This window comes from Onychostoma macrolepis, chromosome 03 (genome assembly GCF_012432095.1).
Source record: "Onychostoma macrolepis isolate SWU-2019 chromosome 03, ASM1243209v1, whole genome shotgun sequence".
NCBI lineage: Eukaryota > Metazoa > Chordata > Actinopteri > Cypriniformes > Cyprinidae > Onychostoma > Onychostoma macrolepis.
The window spans coordinates 16,028,046-16,042,539 of record NC_081157.1 but is presented as its reverse complement, the minus strand read 5'-3'; the positions used below and the strand labels follow the sequence as shown (position 1 = coordinate 16,042,539).

The 14,494-nt window shown below is 37.0% G+C and overlaps 1 protein-coding gene across 2 annotated transcripts in view; it reads left to right on the top strand.

The window, feature by feature from the left end:
- The window catches only part of cyth3b (cytohesin 3b), a 48,035-nt gene that overhangs the window by 32,061 nt on the left and 1,480 nt on the right, over positions 1 to 14,494 (top strand). For both annotated transcript variants that reach the window (XM_058768490.1, XM_058768489.1), the window contains exons 10-12: positions 5,966 to 6,042; positions 6,270 to 6,341; positions 6,422 to 6,576. In XM_058768490.1, the coding sequence (XP_058624473.1) occupies positions 5,966 to 6,042; positions 6,270 to 6,341; positions 6,422 to 6,576 (304 nt within the window). The remainder of the gene's footprint in view (positions 1 to 5,965; positions 6,043 to 6,269; positions 6,342 to 6,421; positions 6,577 to 14,494) is intronic.

The window sequence follows — 14,494 nt, the reverse complement described above, 5'->3', positions numbered from 1 at the left end:
ATAATGCTGTAAATAAGAATTTGAAAAGAAAGAAGCTTTAAATAAATATTTTTACGTGCGTGAATCAATTCAACCACCCCTATAAGATTTAAGTTTCACTTTCCATAATCCGTGACCGACAGAGGAGCATCTTGGCGACAGGGATTTAAATCTTTAACGAGACTCAAATTGACACAGGCAGAGTGAAAGAATGGATTTTTTTGCTCAGGTAGGGTTCAAGTGATTTCAAAACATTTCAGCCGGTTTATATATCATGTATATATTATTTATCTCATATGCATTTGGTTGAGTTGCGCTGCAGTAAAGCGCTTCATTGTACTACTACGATAATTAGGCTATCTCTTCAGCATGCAGCGCGAGCAGGACAACATAACAATGCAGAATATTAATAACTATGACTGGGACTGTCATATACATAACATTATAATGAGAACACACTATAATAATAAAATGCTGTGAATTTTTTAGAGTTTAGTTCCCGTGTTTCTGCACGTTGTTGTGTGAAGAACGTGTCCACAAAAGAGCTCATTCAGAGCCGCGCAGACACATTCATGTGCATTCATGTGGGGGATTCTGTGCAGGTAGCCTATAAGCCGTAATATTAACATTATGTTATATACTGTAAATAATGAAGCGTATAAAATATAAATGATAAGTTAAATCCCATGATTATTAAAAACCACCTGCTAACAGATGTTTCATTCTACTGATCATCAGAACATTAATAACTACTGTCATATAACGTTACATAACGTTATAATGAAAGCACTATTGTAAAAAATGTTGTGAATTCTTAGTGTTTCGCAGACGTTTAATGTTAACTATCTTTTAATCAAAACATAAAACATTATTTACCCCGTTTGTATCCGCGAGGCATCCGTTACACATTTTCCCTGTGTGTTAACGTCAATAATTATGACTGTCCAATGTCTGACTTGACTCTTGGGAATGTATTTTGCCCCGCCCCCAAAACATGATTGGACTATCAGTCGACTATCGGCAAGATTTGAAAATTCCGATTTGACTATGAAAATCCTTAGTCGGGGACACCCATAGTCCCTAGTGTTATTTCAAAATCATTTCAGTTAAACCCACCTCTAAATGGTACATGAAAACAAAACTATGACTGGTCACTTGTTTAGATTTTTTTATTGTGTGCAGCTGTTGAATAAGCTCCAGTGTGAACCAGACTTTATGCTGATAGTTCAATGTCTGGCTATATACGATTAGAGCTGTTGTAGGAAGCCGGATCCCTGTAGTAGGGGATTGTCCATACAGAAGGTGTTTTGTAGTTGCTGTGTTTCATTTGTATGTGCTTCTTTTATTTGTCTGTCAAGCATCAAATGACACGTGTTTGTGTGTTTCTGATGTCTCCCATCTCCTAACTTTATGTGTGTCATTTCTGTCCTAAATGTGTATTTGTATGTGTGGTTCTTTGTTTCTCATGTATTGATGTTGAACATTACTTCTTGTTTTCCTTACACACTTTGCCCTTTGACCCCTGCCCTCATTTTCTGTCCTGTGACTGGCTGTCTCTACAGGAGGTACGTAACCAGGACAGCTCGATCCCATCATTCCCTCATCTCAACCTCTGGCGCCTCTTTTCATCTCCTGTAACCTTCATTTTATCCTTTCCTGACTGTCATTCAAGGCCTTCCTACTTCCTGTCTGTAGGGATATGTATATTGTTAGGTTGCTCTTCTCTGATTGGCTGCTGCTGGGGTCAAAGGTCAGTTTAGTGCACATGGTCTGATTTAGCATTCCACCTCAGCTGTATTGAATGAATGATTGAATGAATGAAGCATTTATATAGCGCTTTTATTGTGTATTGCAATACACCCAAAGCGCTTTACAATCATGGGGGGGTCTCTCCTCAACCACCACCAGTATTGTTTGGCTCGGGACACACAAATTCCTTGTTTATTATCTAATGTCCCAGGAGTCCTGTATACATTGTAATAATGAAGGTACACATAATACCCACACAATCTTTAGTAGGAAGCGGTGGGGAGCTTTTCCACTCAAATAATTATGGTTTTCCTCACTAAAAATATCCCTGTTGGATTTGTGGGAATGTACACTGAACATGTTTGTACTTGACTGAGGAAATATAAGGACTAAATCAGATAAAAAACAAACGTGTATTTACTTGAGAACAGTTAATATAAATTAATTTGCTTGAGAAGCACTTAACATTTTTATGTATCATTATGTATGTGTTTGAATTATTTAATTTCAAAAACTACTTCCAAATAAATACATAAATGTGTGTATATACACATTCTACTAACAGTAAGTAACTTTTATATATATATATATATATATATATATATATATAATTTTCCCACCTTAGGTCCAAAGTATTTGGAACATGATCACCAAAATATTATTGCTCAATGAACAAAATCTGTCCATTTATTTAAATATTCTATATAACTCAATGATGAGAAATAATCAAATAATGTGACCATAAGTTCAGTATCTATATCAATTTCCTGTTAATTATATCAACAGTAATTATTTCTGTGTTATCGCAGGGAAGTCTTTTAAAACTAAGGTTTTGACCAGATTCTTCATAAATATAAAGGTGGAGCAAGTTTCATGTGTGTAAAATGTTATGAATTTATAAAGTTTATTATTGGCCAAAATTCAGTTTTTCATAGAAAGTGTTTGTTGTATTTCTCATATCTTTTTAGATAACTAGCAGCAATCTCAGACAGGTTTGTTAAATAGTTTTCCAGGTCTTCTTAGGTAAGCTAAATAGAAAACTTACTTAAAGAGGTTGTTCCACATTAATAAGCGAGTCACAGTTCTCATGCAATATGGGGAGAAAGAAAGATCTTTCTGAAGATGTAAAGCATTGAGCAGTGCAACATCTTGCAAAAAGCATGAAAACAACTAATATTTTGTGAAAACTGAGTAGAGATTATCAAACTGTCAATAGATTTGTGAGTGATTCAGATCACAGAAGAACTCGATCAGATAAAAGCTTATTAAGGAAAGTTTCTGTCAAACAAATTATTTGTTTTAAAAAGACATCTATAAAGAAGCCACTATTGAGCGGCAAACAGGTATTTGATGCTGCTGGTGTCTCTGCAGTCCCAAGAACCTCTCCATGCAGGCTGACAGTTGTGTATAAAGCTGCATTTTGGCCAGCCCTAACCAAAGCTCACAGAGAGAAACATTTACAGTGGGTGTAGAAATAATACATGAAGACTCATTTTTAAATATTTTATTCACTGATGAATACAATGGCTGGTCCAGATGGATGGGGTTCTGGTTGGCTGGTGAATGATAGTTTGGAACACAGTGTATGTATGTATATAAATCCCCATAAATAAACAATAATTATTGTTGGACACATATTGTCTAAAGCGTTGTCCAAATGAAGGTACCCTGATCTTTGCCCTGTAGGTCAGGAACTAACAGAAGCCTGTATGTGTTAATAGAGTCATTGGGATTGTGTCATCGTCCCTCAACCATTCAGCTCCCTCGCTGAGAGCCACACGCCATGAAACTTCTCACCCTAGACACGACCCTCATTTCCCATCTGAGAGTGGCCTTCATTGCTATGAGCTGCACTGGTGCTTTGAATGTCTCTCAAGCTGCCATCTTTTGTGACTGAGGCGGCATAATACAGATGAACATCAGAGACAGTAAAAGTACGACGTGGGAATAGAATTGCAAGTAGGGAACTGCAGATAGCATGACTCTAATCTCTCTCTATGCAGTACGTTTCCATGCGGATGTGCATTCAGCATCTGTGGGTTGGAGATGTTGGAGTCAGGAGAGGGGGTAGATAAGCCCGCGGCAGCTTTGTGCTGGATACACCATGTTATTGCAGCCAAAAACAGAACAGAAGAGTGTCGCTTGCTCTAGAAAACAGCAGAGGAAAGATATGACTGTAAATGAGTCAGAGGCTTTAATGTATATGAGAACATGCAGTGAGCGGGGGTGTAAGAGAGAGATGCTTTGCATGTCTATATCTATGTATCATTTTCCACTGCATGATAGTGGCGTTTCTACATTTGCCATGAGACACGATGTCTAATTCAATCGTAAAATGCAATCTAGAACACTCTTGTAAGGTCTGTCTTTTTTTTTTTGTTAAAGACTGTTGCGTGACTGTTTCTTAGAATAAGAATAAACCAAATAAGGGTAGCGCTGTGATCCAAGCTCTCTTTGACATCTGTCTCAAATAACTTCTCTCATCGTCGTAGCATTGCTTCCAGACATTTCTCTTTTCGCTTACTGTGGTCAGGAGTTGAAATCAAGTTCTGCACTGGCCTCTGTGCTCAGCACAAATGCAGAGCAGTCACAGATTTGAGCTGTATATTGTTTTCTGAAAGGTTCAGGAGAATCTCCATGTGGAATCTCCACTTCGGTTCTTGAAGATATTGTTAAAGGCACCACAATCGATCCAAATAGAATTGCAAAAATAATAAAGCCTTGTTCAGACTCTCAGTCCAAATCCTTTTTTTTGTGCATATCCAATTGGAATCTGATCATATTTAGCAAGTGTGAACGGCAAAAAAAAAATTAAATAAATAATAATAATTCACATAAAATCCGATTTTTCCAAATCTGCTTCAAGCTACATTCATATGTGGTTTGGAATTCTATTCAAATTGCATTTTTGGAAATTAATTTCTGTCTGATTGCTGATTTTGCGTAGCTTTTTCACATTCTCACACCACATAAGATGTAAGCACATCAGAAGTGTTTTTTTTTTTTTTTAAGATTTATTTTTTAGCATTTTTGCCCTTTATTATGATAGGACAGATCAGAGATAACGGGAAGCGAAGTGTGAGAGATAAAGGGGCGTGGGATCAGGAAAGGTCCTCAAGTCAGGATTCGAACTCGAGACACCCATAGCGCAACAGTGCTGTATGTCGGCATGCTGCCCACAAGGCTGTCGGCACCAACATAGACGTTGTTTGTAGAAAACATCGCTGAAACAAGGTTGTGTTGTTGCGAAGTGCAATTCAAGAAGAAAATGACAATTGACAATATACTGCTGGTCTCTGTGAGTTTTGAGAACGGTAGAGACAGCAGCATGGAATAAATCTGCGCATTCCAGCTTCCTACGTTTATGCCGCTTCCTCATTAGATGTAAATAATAAAGTGTGACAGCAACATTGCAAACTGTATTGCCAATACAGATGTTCAGTAAAATGAAAGAGCACGATGGGATACACAAATCAGATCTGAGCAGTTGCAATACACAGTGTGGACAGTCATTTAAATCAGATTCCAATCGTATACACAAATAATCAGATTTGGACTGACAGTCTGAACAGTTTTTGTCTTGCCATCTTCCATTGTTCTAAGAAACATGTAGTCCTGCCCAAACTTACACCACTGACATATCCAACCACTCCAATAAACATGCGCCACAGGCCACATCTGTCTTAAATGCTGTACTCAATGTAGTCTTGTGTCCTTCAATTAACTTCCATGAAGTCCACCAGACCATTGTATCCTATTTGTTATGAATCAGAAGGGTGATCCAGAGTGCCTCTTCATGGCTTCAATGTGTTCTTTTGCAGAGCTTACACTGGAGATGAATTGTCTATGTTGCATTATGTCACTCAAATAAAGAACACAATGGCTGAGGCTAGTATTTAGGACAGTCTCGAACTCTCGAACTCTTCGAACTCTCGAACTCTCAGTCTCTGTTCGTTTACAGTTGCCTATGTGCATTAAAATGGGACAGGAGAATATATTATCATAGAAAAAGATAAATATCTTATACTGTGGTTATGCAGATCTAAACTTGGCAAGATCATTTGCAAATAAACGCGTATTCCACCAGAAGATATTGTTGATATTTCAGAAATGAGAGGCAGGAGCTGTATGCTATTGTTGCACTGGCACTAGTCATTTATTGCTCAGAAATTGAGTCACTGGCCTTGATTTAGTTTCTGTTTGATGGTTCATAAGTTCTATTTAATTTTCTTTGCAGGTGGGCGGGTAAAAACTTGGAAGAGGAGATGGTTTATTCTGACCGACAACTGCTTGTACTATTTTGAGTACACAACAGTAAGTAGTTTTTGTTATTTTTGTTATTTAAGTTCAGTTCAGTCTATAATCATCAGCTGCTCCTGAAGATCTTAATTAGCTGGTTCAGTTGTGTTTGATCAGGGTTGGAGCTGAACTTTGCTGGAAGGTGGATCTCCAGGAACAAGATTGTGCACCATGTCCTGTCTGAGAGTTTGAGGGGTTATTCTCGTCCTATATGTATTTTTATGGGTTTCTCCTGCCTACAGGACAAGGAACCACGTGGAATTATTCCTCTGGAGAACCTCAGCATCAGAGAGGTGGAGGAGCCCCGGAAACCTGTGAGTGTCCAAACAAACTTATGAGCTAGAGCTGTACAAGATCATTTAAACATTATTTTATGTTTTGTTTCCTTATGTAGAACTGTTTCGAGTTGTACAATCCCAACCATAAAGGTCAGGTGATCAAGGCCTGCAAGACAGAGGCAGATGGGAGGGTGGTGGAGGGAAACCACGTCGTCTACAGAATATCAGCGCCCACACCAGAGGAGAAGGAAGAATGGATCAAATCCATTAAGTAGGATTTCCTTCCTATTGAACATATTCTAGTCAAGTCAAGTCACCTTTATTTATATAGCGCTTTTACAATACAGATTGTGTCAAAGCACTTAACAGTATCAAATTGGAGGATAGAGTGTCAGTAATGTATAATGATAAGATTAAACACTCAATTTTCAGTTAAAGGCATTTCATTATTGAATTCAGAGATGTCATTGTCTAGCTCAGTTTAGTTTAAATAGTAGCTGTGCAATCAAATCGGCGATAATCGCTAGAAATTAAGTGTCCCCAACTGAGCAAGCCAGAGGCGACAGCGGCAAGGAACCAAAACTCCCTCCGAGACAGAATGGAGAAAAACCTTGGGAGAAACCAGGCTCAGTCGGGGCCAGTTCTCCTCTGACCAGACGAAACCCGCAGTTCAAAAGTTTATATTTCTATTTAATTTTGTTGCAATTTCTAACAATAGTAGTATTATGTAGTTAGGTATTTTATTATATTTTAGTTATTTTTGTTATTTTTGGTTGATATATCTAGGGATATATCTCTGGGGGTCATCTGGGTGTCCTGGTCTCCGCTGACGATCAGGGCTGTAGACATCATCTCTTGGTGCTGATCCACCATCTGATCGGATACGGACTGAGAAACAGACTAGGAAAGAAACAGACAAATATTAGCGTAGATGCCATTCAACTGGCGATGTAACGAGTACATCGTGTGTTATGGGGAGTGTTCGGTTCGGTTGATCTAATTAATGCAGCCTAACAATCCTTTAACGGATTTGAATAATAGAAGCGTATTAATGCGTTATGTGTAAGCCAGGCTAAAGAGATGGGTCTTTAATCTAGATTTAAACTGACAGAGTGTGTCTGCCTCCCGAACAGTGTTAGGTAGACTGTTCCAGAGTTTGGGTGCTAAATAGGAATAGGATCTGCCGCCCGCAGTCGATTTTGATATTCTAGGTATTATCAAACGGCCAGAGTTTTGAGAACGCAGCGGACGTGGAGGACTATAATGCGATAAGAGCTCGCTCAAGTACTGAGGAGCTAAACCATTCAGGGCTTTATAAGTAATTAACAAGATTTTAAAATCTATCCGATGCTTGATAGGGAGCCAGTGCAGTGTTGACAGAACCGGGCTAATATGGTCATATTTCCTGGTTCTAGTAAGGACTCTAGCTGCTGCATTTTGGACTAACTGTAGTTTGTTGATCAAGCGTGCAGAACAACCACCAATAAAGCATTACAATAGTCTAACCTTGAGGTCATAAACGCATGAATTAACATTTCTGCATTTGACGTTGAGAGCATTGGTCGCAATTTAGATATGCTTTTGAGATGAAAAATGCAGTTTTACAGATGCTAGAAACATGGCTTTCAAATGACAGATTGCTATCGAACAGCACACCTAGGTTCCTGACTGATGAAGAAGAATTGACAGAGCAGCCGTCAAGTGTTAGATAATGTTCTAGGTTATTACATGTGGGGTTTTAGGTCCGATAATTAACACCTCTGTTTTTCAGAATTTAGCAGTAAAAATTATTTGTCATCCAGTTTTTATATCGACTATGCATTCCGTTAGTTTCTCAATTTGGTGTGTTTCACCGGGCGAAGAAATATAGAGCTGAGTATCATCAGCATAACAGTGAAAGCTAACACCATGTCTCCTGATAATATCTCCCAAGGGTAACATATAAAGCGTGAAAAGTAACGGCCCTAGTACTGAGCCTTGAGGTACTCCATACTGCACTTGTGATCGATATGATACCTCTTCATTCACTGCTACGAACTGATGGCGGTCAGATAAGTACGATTTGAACCATGCTAAGGCACTTCCACTAATGCCAACAAAGTTTTCTAGTCTATTCAAAAGAATGTTGTGGTCGATAGTGTCGAACGCAGCGCTAAGATCCAGTAGAACTAATAAAGAGATACAACCACGATCAGATGATAGAAGCAGGTCATTTGTAACTCTAATGAGAGCAGTCTCAGTACTATGATACGATCTAAATCCTGACTGGAATTCCTCACAGATATCATTTTTCTCTAGGAAGGAATATAATTGTGAGGATACTACCTTTTCTAGTATCTTTGACAGAAAAGGAGATTTGAGATCGGTCTGTAATTAACTAGATCTTTGGGGTCAAGTTGTGGTTTTTAATGAGAGGCTTAATAACAGCCAATTTGAAGGTTTTGGGGACATATCCTAATGACAATGATGAATTAATAATAGCCAAAAGAGGATCTATGACTTCTGGAAGCAGCTCTTTTAGTAGTTTAGATGGAATCGGGTCTAACATACATGTTGTTGGTTTAGATGATTTAACAAGTTTATACAATTCTTCCTCTCCCACAGTAGAGAATGAATGAAATTGTTCCTCAGGGGATCTATAGTGCGCTATCTGATGCGATACTGTAGCTGACGGCTGCAAGGATACAATTTTATCTCTGATAGTATCGATCTTGGAAGTGAAGTAGTTCATAAAGTCATTACTGCTATGCTCTTGGGAAATGCCAACACCTGTTGATGCTTGATTTTTCGTTAATTTAGTTACTGTATTGAATAAATACCGAGGGTTATGTTTGTTTTCTTCTAGAAGAGACGAAAAGTAATCAGATCTAGCAGTTTTAATGCTTTTCTGTAGGATAGGGTACTTTCCGCCAAGCTAAGCGAAATACCTCTAATTTAGTTTTCCTCCAGCTGCGCTCCATTTTCCGGGCTGCTCTCTTTAGGGCGCGGTGTGCTCATTATACCACGGTGTTGGACTCTTATCCTTAATCTTCCTTAAGCGTAAAGGAGCAACCGCATCTAAAGTGCTAGAAAAGAGAGAGTCCATAGTTCCTGTTACATCATCAAGTTGTTCTGAGCTATTGGATATGCTGAGGAACTGAGATAAGTCAGGAAGATTATTTATAAAGCAGTCTTTTGTGGTAGAAGTGATGGTTCTACCATATTTGTAACAAAGTTGGCTTTACAGCTTTAGCTATATGGAATATACAGGAGACTAGATAATGATCTGAGATATCATCGCTCTGCTGTAAAATTTCAACGCCACTGACATCAATTCCATGTGACAGTATTAAATCTAGAGTATGATTTCGACAATGAGTAGGTCCTGACACGTGTTGTTTAACACCAATAGAGTTTAGAATGTCTATAAATGCTGATCCCAACAAATCTCTTTCATTATCAACATGGATATTAAAATCACCAACGATTAGGACTTTATCTGCAGTCAGCACTAACTCCGATAGAAGATCAGAAAATTCTTTAATAAAGTCTGTATGGTGCCCTGGTGGCCTGTATACAGTAGCCAGTACAAACATCACAGGATTTATCATTAACACTTGTTTCTTTGGATAACGTTATATGAAGCACCATTACTTGAACGAATTATACTTGAAACCTGACCTCTGAGAGATACTGAAAATATTTCTATAAATTGTAGCAACACCTCCCCTTTACCTTTTGGACGCGGTTCATGTTTGTAACAGTAATCTTGGGGTGTAGACTCGTTTAAAGTAATGTAATCATCTTGTTTTAGCCAGGTTTCTGTCAAACAAAGCACATCTAGTTTATGGTCAGTGAACATATCATTTACAAAAAGTGCTTTTGAAGAAAGGGATCTAATATTCAATAAGCCAAGCTTTATCATGTGTTTATCTGTATTATATCGGTTTTTATTTGTTGAACATCAATTAAATTGTTACTATTACTTTGGTTTGGATGTTTTCTGTATTTTCTAGTTCGGGAACAGACACAGTCTCTATAGCGTGATATCTAGATGAAAAAGATTCTATGTGCTGAGAGTTAACTGCCTTTGGTGACATGAGGCGGCTAGCAGGCGATCGGTTTAGCCAGTCTGTCTGCTTCCTGACCTGGGCTCCAGTTAGTCAAGTACAAACTCTAAGACTATGTGCCATATTTCTAGAGAGAAGAGCGGCACCACCCCAGGAGGGATGAACACCATCTCTTTTCAACAGGTCAGGTCTGCCCCAAAAATTCTTCCAATTGTCTATAAAGCCTATGTTATTTTGCGGGCACCACTTAGACATCCAGCCATTAAGTGACGACAGTCTGCTATGAATCTCATCACCACGGTAAGCAGGAGCGGACCAGAGCATATTACAGTGTCTGACATCGTACTTGCAAGTTCACACACCTCTTTAACATTATTTTTGGTGATCTCCGACTGGCGGTCGAACATCATTAGCGCCGACGTGGATAACAATCTTACTGAATTTACGTTTAGCATTAGTCAGCACTTTTAAATTTGCCAAGATGTCAGGCGCTCTGGCTCCTGGTAAACAATGGACTATGGTGGCTGGTGTCTCTATTTTCACGTTCCGCATAATAGAATCGCCAATAACTAGAGCACTTTCATCAGGTTTCTCGGTGGGTGCGTCACCGAGTGGGGAGAACCTGTTTGATGTTCTGATCGAACGGAAGAGTGGTGTTTTGACCCGCGACTATGCCGCCTCACTGTCACCCAGTTGCCCTGCTGCACGGGCTCAACCGAAACCGAACAATGTACAGGACTCCTGAGCTAGTCGCATCCAAAGCAGTATCTACAGCCCTCACATTCTTACTGTCCTCAACTAAAGTTTGGATGCGTGTCTCTAGTTCTAAAACCTTCTCTGTCAGCCTAACTATTTCCCTGCATTTATCACATGTGAATCCTCGCTGCTGACAGAGACAGATAAACTATACATGTGGCAGACAGTGCAAACAACAATAGCAGGAGAAGAAGCCATTACTCACCTTGATTGATGAATGATACCAACTTAACTTACCACTTACCACTGTTGTTTGATGAGCTCGTGAAAACGGAGCGAGGAAAAATAAAATAATAATAGGCGCGAATAGAATGCAAATGGAACCGCAAGTGACAAGCTAACGGGCTAACAAGCTGCACTCGCGGTTTTTAAAGGCGAACGATCAAATTAGTTTGAAAGATAACACCAGAAATATGGTGAGAATTAAGTTATATTTTATCACTTTAGACAAAAGGGATTGAAAGTAAGGTAGAGATTCAATAAAAGCGAAGGTACACGGAGCTACAAACACAAACCTCACAGCAGCACAACAGACTGAAGCAATCGAACTCAGAGTAAGCCGTAATTCATTCTAATCAGTAAATAGTCTTGTTCAGTGATCTCATCACTGGGTTTCACCCGGTTGCTGAAGAAATACAGTGATGACGCTAACACGCGTTTACACATAATGTTCCTCTCACACTAAACCTGACCCTAAACCAAAAATTAAAAGAAAAATAAGAAACTACTTTATGTTTATGTATAAATAAAACAAAGCCAATTTTTAGGAGCATTACGATTTTTGGTAACACTTTACAATAAGGTTCCATTTGCTAATACTTCTGTAGTATTTATTAATCTTAGTTCATTTTAATTTCAACATTTACATTTATTAGTGCATTATTCAAATCAAAAATTTTATCTGTTAATATTATTTAATGGACCTGAGCTAACATGAACTAACATTGAACAGTTGTGTTTTATTTACTGAAATATTAAGAATTAACTAATAAATTAGATTAATAAATACAATTACAAATATCTTGTAACTATTATTATTATTACTATTATTAATACATTCACTTTTTTCATTCATGTTAGAAATGTTAAATCACGTTAAAACATACTAGCAGCATGTTAGCAGACAAGGCTTTTTCCAGCCAATTTATATATATATTATTGAATGATTTGTATTGAATGTTATTGACATGTTTTGTGAGTTTCACCTCACTAGTTTTTGAAACAGAGCTATCAGCTGTGGTTTTGTTCATATTGGGACAGCAATGGATTTGAACAGCACTAGTCACGATGGTGTTTTGAATAGAAACAGCAGTCTCATCACATAACCCCTGTTTTCATGGGGCGTCAGTGGAGATTAGTCAGAGCTTAACCCCCCACACAAGCCATCAACTCCAGTGGGACCAACAGACCTGTTGCAGACCTGTTCTCTCCGCTAATCCAAGCCCAGCACTAACGTGTCTCATCTCTCAGAGACATGCTGTAGGGTGAGAGGGTTTATCACAGCACGTTTTGCCTAGTCGGCACAGTTATGACCCACTATCCTTATCTGCTTATCTGTAATCATGCCTTATACGCTCAGGATAGAGGACCATTCAGTCACGCTTTGGAAACAGTCCCAGGAACAAAAACAAGGACTTCCCTTGGGTTTTAAGCCATTCAGCAGAAATAAGTGATGGCAGTGTATCTGATGGGTATATCTGTGCAGAATCTGAGCACACAGAACTCAGAATGTAGAACTTCATTGGAACACGTTTTAAATCCATTCAGCAGATTTCTTAAGATTTTCCCCCAGTGTAGAAATTGTGAAAAGATGAAGGATATGTTCAAAATTGACCATTACTTGCTAAAGCCAGCAATTAAAAAATAGTAAGTAAACAATAAAGTAATACCTTGTTGATGCATGACATCATCATATTGTATGTGAGTGACATCCTGTTAGCTTTTTGGAAAAATTTAATTTGTTGCATTTTTAATTTTAATTTTCAAAAGTCCAATAAAAAACTAAAGAAATACTATGCTATTTCGAACATGTGCAAAAGAAGTGTTTTTATTTGCACTATAAGTGAACATTCAATACAAATCATTCAATAATATATATGTATGTATATATATATATATATATATATATATATATATATATAAAGAACTTGCAAAATTTTAACTGTACTTAATAAAATAATATAAATGAATAAAAGTCCGCTTAAGTGTATTTCCTAATACTTAACCTTTCCTAATTCCATTATTTAAAAAGTAATAATGTTAAATTCAAAGTTTTACGTTTAAATCAGTATGTTGTAATAATCTTATTTTAAAGAAGTACACTTGTTTTGATGTGTTGACTAAAATACTAACGCACAAGTAAAGTACTTTATTATCATTTTAACTGAATTAAATTAAATTAAATTAAAAATTGTATATAATAATTGTAAGGGTAAGCAATGAGTCCAATGAGCGTGTAACAATAATATATATATATATATAGTATATAATATACTTAATTTAAATGTAATATTGGATAACATAATTTTATATATTTTAAATGTAATAAATTTAAATTGTTTTCAAATATATGACATACAAGTTTAGACATGAGACAAAATTTTTTTACTTTTGGCAGTACACTTTAACCATAGTCATGTATTTATGTAATTGCTTATATATATATATATATATATATATATATATATATATATATATATATATATATAGTACATATTCTTTTCAAGTATATTATTTCCATAGTACGTTAAATACTTTTTTAAAAGTATACACTGTAAAAAGTGATAAGTTGACTTAACTTTAAAAAATTGAGGAAACCCGTTGCCTTAAAATTTTTTAAGTAAATGATCATTTAAAAAAATAAGTTAAGTGAATTGTCAAGTTCATTTAACTTTTTCTTTTTTTGTAAATTATTATTTACTTAATAATTTTAAGGCAACGGGTTTCCTCAATTTTTTAAATTTAAATCAACTTATCACTTTTTACTGTGTAATGTATAGTTATTTTCACATGAATCAGCTCCACATGCCACACGTTGTCACTTTTGATTCCAGTAGACTTTAACATTAGCATGTTGCTAAGTTAACAGCACATTGTAATAAACATGAAAAATAAAAGTGAAAGTGAAGTGTGGCCAAGTATAGTGACCCATACTCAGAATTTGTGCTCTGCATTTAACCCATCCAAGTGAACACACACACACACACACACACACACACACACAGCAGTGGGCAGCCAAAACTAAATAGCATTAAGCTAAATACAGTACACTTTTTTCAATGAGTTTATCAGTGCATTGAGGGATTACCTAATAAATTATACACATGTGATGCTGTCTCAGATATTGGCCATAATAAGGTATCTTATAAAGCACCATAATGTTGC